Raw genomic sequence first — 6,612 nt, 5'->3', positions numbered from 1 at the left:
CTTTGTGGGAGAAAGACGAGGTTTCCTACCCCCATGTAGGGTCACCATCTCGGAACCTCACAGGGGCGGTTCTACCCTGCCCTAGAGGGTCGCTGAGAGTCAGATTCGGATAGATGGTGGCAGTGGGTTTTGGTTTGTTTGGTTGGTTTTGGCGTGGCAGAAAACAGCGAGTGCCGGATAGCGTCTGTTTTTCTCCCATCTGCCTTTTCTGTCCAACGTGACAGGCACTTGAGGGGCTGTGTCTCATTTCCCCGCATCCCCCAAGAGTGCTCAGGGGAGACCCCTGGGGTCACGGGAGGCATTAGGGCTACATGCATGACAGCGGGGTGTGAGTGGGCTTATCCTGTCCTCGTGGGGCTGGGGATGGTACCAGTGCCCTTTCTCTTCCCTTGCAGACGGCATCTATGAGATCGGCGGTGTCTTCCCCGTCTGGGCCCTGGTGGTCATTGCGGGCACAGCCTTGGCTGCAGTGACCTTCTCGGTCACATCCAACAGCGAGATCCCCAGGTTTCACTGGGTAGGCCTGACTCCCTCCGAGGGCCGGGAGCGGGAGCCGTGCATCCTGCCTGCACCCCTGGGTGGGTGGGTTGGGTCAGCCCTAATTCCCTGTCCCTGCTGCCAACCCTTAGGGTGTAAACACTTTAGTGTCAGGGAGAACTTTCATTCCCTCTTCCGAGACCTTGTTCATGTTTAAAAACTCCTCCCGGAGCATTGTTTCACATGCTATTGGATTTGGGGTGTGTGTGGGGGGTGTAACTGTTTCTAATTGAGATACAAAGTTATATAGCATACACTTGACCCGTCTGAAGTCTAGCCTTCGGTGGGTTTTTGAAAGAGAGGTCTGTGTTCCTGGAGCTGTGTCACCGTCGCCACCATCTGTTTGAGGAACTTTTCCTCACCCCAGAAAGATACCACGTGCCCCTGACCTTGGACTTCAACTCACCGACCTTGGGCATGCTGTCTGGAGGGCGTCATGCCGGGGGAGGGAGAGGGGCAGCAAAGAAGCGGGCAAGGTGGAGTGACAGGATACAGTGGTTGCAATGCCGGGCTCAAACACAGCCACTGTGAGGAGGAGAAGGGGGCAGGACTGGCTCGGGTACACGGGTCACTATGGGTCAGAACCGGCTGCACCGGCATCCACCACACCCTTTACCTATCCTGGGGCTGCCCTTCCCAGTTCTTCCAGCGCAAGGCGACCATGCTCTGTCTCTCTGGGTTTGCCTCCTTGGGTTAAGTCCTGCGGGTGGACTCATAGATGGGGTTCTCCCCCAGAACACAGCCTTTGCAAGGCTCAGCTGTGGCGCAGCCCGAGTCTAGAGCCCCCTTTCTCTCTGTGGCCCGCCTGGGTGACCCCTTGGGTGTCCGTTCATCTGTGAGCGGATGTTGGGGTTGCTTCTAGTTTGGGGCCATCGTGCATAATGCAGCCAGGCACATTCCTCCCCGAGCTTCTGTCTGGACCTCTGTTGTTGGGTAGGGGGTAGCGGCCAGGGGGCTGGCTCTAGTTTCACCGGCGCCCCCTCTGTCCCCTCCGCAGCTCTTTGCCTTCCTGGGCTTCCTGACCAGCGCCTTGTGGATCAACGCAGCCGCCACGGAGGTGGTGAACCTCCTGCGGTCGCTGGGTGTTGTCTTCCGCCTGAGCAACACGGTCCTCGGGCTCACGCTGCTGGCCTGGGGGAACAGCATTGGGGGTGAGCGAGCCTCTGGGTACCCGACTCGGGATGGGGCTGGGTTGCAGGCTGAATTCAACCGTGTCCATGGCACCTGCGCAGGGCCGCCCAGGGTATGCACTGGGGACCCACTGTCACTTGAGCAGTGAGGTGAGGTGGTCGGGGCTACACTGGGCCAGGAGGCTCTTGAGTGGCCCCAGGCACTTTCCACTCTCTGCTAAGTGGCCACCTGGCAATTCCTTAGAGTTCACACAGGGCGAGGGCCCATGGTGGACAGCTGAGCTGAGCAGGGACATGGCGCGCAGGTGTTCACACTCATACCCATACCCTTCCTTAGCCAGGGCTGCCAGGCAAGGTTGGTCAGGTGGTACACCATATGCAAACATCAGGGGATAACACCCAGCCCACCTCCCCCTTCCTGAAGTGGCCTCTGTGGGGGAGCAGGGGAAGGAGTGGGTTAGATGGAGGGCCCCCTCTAGCTGTCACCTGCTAGTGCCTGGCTCAAAAGTCCACTCCCTTTTGATTTGCGTGGCCATGGGCGGGAGGGCACCCACACCCAAGGACACCCTGCCTCCTTCACAGATGCCTTCTCGGACCTCACCCTGGCCCGCCAGGGCTACCCACGGATGGCATTCTCGGCCTGTTTCGGCGGCATCATTTTTAGTATCCTTTGAGGGGCTGGCAGTGTGGGCTGTGGGAGCTGTGGGCAGGACCCCTGCCCTACCCTTAGGCTTGGTTCTCTCGGTTGGGAGGACTAGCTTAAGGAGGCAGGGGAGGATGTGCCTGTGTCTGGGCACACTCAGCAGGCAGTGCTGGCAGACGCCCTGGTGGTGAGCGTGTGTGTGCCCGAGGATTGCAGGGACATGCCGAGGTCTCTGAGAAGCTGGCCGACTTTTGCAGAAAGGACCAGAGAATAGCCTCCCTGGGTTTGGAGAGCCAGACAGTCGACCGTGGGACCCAGCCGGTTAGAGCAGCCCAAGATAAAGGAGCCGTGAAAGGGCATGCGTGGCTGTGGTCCAATGAAACTTTATTTGTAGGGTCACATTTGGCTTGCAGGCTAGAGTGCCAAGCCGTGGCCTGGGCAGAAAGTGTGGGTGCAGGCAGCCTGGCCTTGTGTGATGGGGGAAGTGTGGGGTGGGGGGGCCTGCCTTCCTGTCTTTAAACTTCTGAAATCTCTGTACGTTAAAGGAGGCTGGGGTGACGACTGAGCGGGCACAGCCCCTCGGGCCACCGTGTCCAGCAGCAGGCGGCCTCGTCCAACCAGCGGGAGAGACTGGTTATTGATGGGAAGTGCAGGCAGTCTGTGGGATCCGAGAGGACCACAAACCAACCCTGGAAACCACAGGTTCCCAAACTGATTTGGCCTACGGCCCACTTTAAAAAGAGACTCGGCGCTCCACTCCCGCTCCCCCTGCAATGAAAAACGTTTGTACCACCACCAGTCATCTAGGATAAAGTATAGGTATCTGCCTTGGCAGCACCCCCCCCCACACACACACACACCCCACTCCAATCATTCCAGCACCTCCCGGGAGGGGGCAGCATCACCCTCTTTGGGAAATACAGCCCGTCTGTATTACACAGACAATGGTTCCCAACTTTTTGAAGCCCCCTCCTAGTTCTGTGTTAAAGATGCTCCCATACAGGAAGCATTGAAGGCGTTTTTGTGCAGAGCCGTAAACCGAGCTCCACGTTTGGCTGATTGGCGTTAGATGCAGACCGAGTTTAATGGGTCCACCTGACGATGCAGATTCGACTTCTGCACAGCCAAGGGCTGGGGCTCGCTGGCAACCCAGGGACTGCCTGGCTGTTCATTCAAAGGCACTCCAGGTACAGCCCTCCCCGTGTTCCACAACGGAAGGGTCTGCTCAGGCACTGTCCCCCGGGCGATTCTGACTCTGCGACCCCTGGGACAGGGTAGACGTTCCCCCTGTGGGTTTCTGCGCAGAGCCACAACTCCTTAGGAGACTGGGAAGCCTTGTTTGTCTCCCATGGCCCGAACGGCTGGTGATTTCAAACCACTGACCTCGCAGTTAGCAGCTCAAGGTGCAACCACTACCGTCACCAGGAGAGGGCGCTGCAGGGGAGGCAAAACCACATTAGCCAGGAGCTTTTGTGGTGTGGTGACCGGTATTAACTGCAAGGTTGGTAGTTCGAATCTCACAGCTGCTCCTCAGGAGACAGATGAGACTGTGCTTCCATCAAGTCTCGGAAATCCAGAGGTGTCCCCACTCCAGAGGAACTCCAACAGCTGAGTGACACACCCAGCCCCAGGCTGTACCCCGTCAGAGGGAGCAGCTGGAGGCTCCTGGGAGCAGTGTGTGCAGAGACAGTTTCCTGAATCAAACCACAGATATCCTGGTGGGCGTGGGACTGGGCTGCCTGCTTCAGATCTCCAGGGGCCACCCGGAGGTGAAGGTGAGTGGCCAGAAACTTCTAGAAGGGGCCTCCTCACAAAGCTCTCTCCTCCTCTCTTCTGACCCGTGGGTCCAGGAGCTCCTGCAGGTCGCAGTGCATGACCCGGGCAATGTCCTCCACTTCCTACACACACACAGCTTGACCACATGTGCCTACGTACCGGGGAGGAAGGCCCAAGTCCCCTCTCCTAAGTGCTTTGTGTAAGCTGAGGAGTTAGCACACCTCTGCGCCTCAGTTTCCTCATATGGAATATGAGGCTAATGATACCCACCAAGTGTCCATGAAGCACGGGACAGGCTGACTATCGTATGGGGGTAACTGTGGCGAGAGAGAAGACACGCCGCACCCCCCCTCCAGTTGAAGCCAGCCTAGAACGGGAGGGTGGAGCCCAAGTTTGGAGAAGGTTCTGGAACACACTGAGCAGCAGAGCTTCTTATACTTCAGGGGTGCCTAACCGTTTCTTGGGACGCATGAGACCCACTGAACCCCACCCAAGGGGTGGGGACTTGGAATCTGCGTTTTGAAGAAGCTACTATGGGGAGCACAGGGCCTCCTTCAGAAATAGTGTTCTCTTGGGGGTTCAAGTGGAGACACCTTTGGGGCAGGCAGGGGGTGAAAGGGAGTGGAGGATTCAGGTGGGCTCTTGTGGCTGGAGAGTCCGATTCCCCTAGGGAAGGAGAGACCCAGATACATTGGGGAGCTTGTTCTAAAACATGTTGCTCAGGTCAGACCAAACCCCACATAAGACAGATCAGTGTACAGGCCCAACCAGGCTCGGTAGGGGGGTAAGGCAGGTGGGGCCTGAGGCTGGTTTATACCTCAGCTTGGAGCCCCGAGCCTGAGGGCATGGGGAATGCCAGGAGGGGGACAGTCCGCTTTAATGAAAGCTCACAGCCAGGACACCCTGTCCACCACACTTAGGTCACGCTTGCAATGTTGTAACCAGCGCTATATACATACATACATATATATATATATAGTAGTTTCAAAAAGTTCATGGACAAATAGAATGAAGATAATGGTATTTTCCCATAAGCTTTCAGAAGTTCCTACCTGTATATGTGTGTATCCCATGTCATCAGAAAACAGAGATGTCCCAACAGTAGGAAAGTTCACCCAAAACCCGTGAAAGAGTCATTACATAGAGAACATTTAGCTTCCCACCATTCAGCACCTACTTGTCCATCTACCTACCCATCCCACCATCTGTTCACCCATTCACCCATCTACCCAGCCACTCAACCATCTACCCACCCATTCATCCGTCTACCCACCCATTCAACCATCTGCCATCCATCCATTCATCCATATGCCCACCTATTCAACCACCTACCCACCATTCATCCATTTACCCACCCATTCAACCATCTACCAACTCATTTATCCTCTTGGTTTGGGCTGCATTTCCCAGTAAGTAATGGGCATTGCTCTCACACACCGATACCTAAAGTTCAGTATCAAGTGCGTATGAAACCGTAACTTCGGCAGACTGAGGTGGGTGGGGGGTGGGGAGGGGGTGGAGAAGCACGCGGCATGTGGCACTCCTGAAGTGGGAAGAGGAGTTCCTTTCCCAGTTGCTTCGTGTTTCTGAGATGAGAACTGGGTAATTCAAGCTGGGTCAGCCGTGCCCCAGGGCCGGCCCTGAGCTTGGCCAGTCCTAGGGTGGTCCTTTGGGTGCAGCTGGAGGGGGTGGACTGTGGTGAGCAGCGCCCCAGCCCCTCTGCCCTCCCGCCCTCCCCAGGTGGAGTCCGACGGACTGCTGGTGTGGGTCCTGGCCGGCGCGCTGGGGCTCAGCCTCGTCTTCTCCCTCATCTCGGTCCCCGTGCAGTGCTTCCAGCTGGGCAAAGCCTACGGCAGCTGCCTGCTCCTCTTCTACCTGGGCTTCCTCGTCGTGGCCCTCCTCACCGAATTTGGCGTCATTCACCTGAAAAGCGTGTGACTGAGCCCACGCCGGGGTCCGTCACTGCAGCTGGGCGCCCAGCAGCCTCCTGTGAGGGGAGGACTGTGTGGAAGCCCCTTCCGTGAGATCCAATGGGCGTGCAATGGAGTGGACGGGACTAGGGCTCCTGCAGGTGGCGGTCACTGCTGAGGGTCTGAAGGCACCGACCACTGTGCTTGGAGGAGAGGAGAGCCAGGACCCCATTCCTGCCAGCACCCCCAGTGCCCTTTCTGACTCAGACACCACTGCCCTGGGGTCTAGTGCCTGGGCTTCACTGTGGGCAGAGCTACAAGGGGAGCCAGATGCCTTTCCGGAATGACTTCCAGGGCCCCTGAGGACGGGTAGGGTGTGGGGTAAGTGGGATGAGAGGGCAACATACAGGCTGCTTTAGAAAGACCCTTGTCATGTGCGGGGCTGGAGGCCACTGCTGTGGCCCTGGGCCCTCCTGCAGGTGTTCCTGTGTCCCCACTGGGCTCTGGGCCTGCAAGTGTCTTCTCAGGGCTTAGCTGGCCACCGTGCCCCAGTGCAGTGATTCAGGGTGACAGCTCCGCTCCTCACTAGAGTGGGCCGAGCCAGGGGACACCTGGC

The 6,612-nt window shown here is 57.7% G+C and overlaps 1 protein-coding gene across 1 annotated transcript in view; it reads left to right on the top strand.

Moving 5' to 3' along the window:
• SLC8B1 (solute carrier family 8 member B1) overlaps positions 1–6,595 on the top strand; it is a 14,643-nt gene extending 8,048 nt beyond the window's left edge. The window contains exons 9-13 of the mRNA XM_045296700.1: positions 396–517; positions 1,535–1,688; positions 2,250–2,330; positions 4,021–4,085; positions 5,827–6,595. Coding sequence (XP_045152635.1) covers positions 396–517; positions 1,535–1,688; positions 2,250–2,330; positions 4,021–4,085; positions 5,827–6,024 — 620 coding nt within the window. The 3' untranslated portion in view covers positions 6,025–6,595. The remainder of the gene's footprint in view (positions 1–395; positions 518–1,534; positions 1,689–2,249; positions 2,331–4,020; positions 4,086–5,826) is intronic.
• Positions 6,596–6,612: the final 17 nt, after the last annotated feature.

Source organism: Echinops telfairi, unplaced genomic scaffold, assembly GCF_000313985.2.
Source record: "Echinops telfairi isolate 266 unplaced genomic scaffold, ASM31398v2 ScPeMD7_7412;HRSCAF=8450, whole genome shotgun sequence".
Lineage (NCBI taxonomy): Eukaryota > Metazoa > Chordata > Mammalia > Afrosoricida > Tenrecidae > Echinops > Echinops telfairi.
Note: the sequence above shows the minus strand (reverse complement) of the source record. Positions and strands in the feature narration are given on the sequence as shown.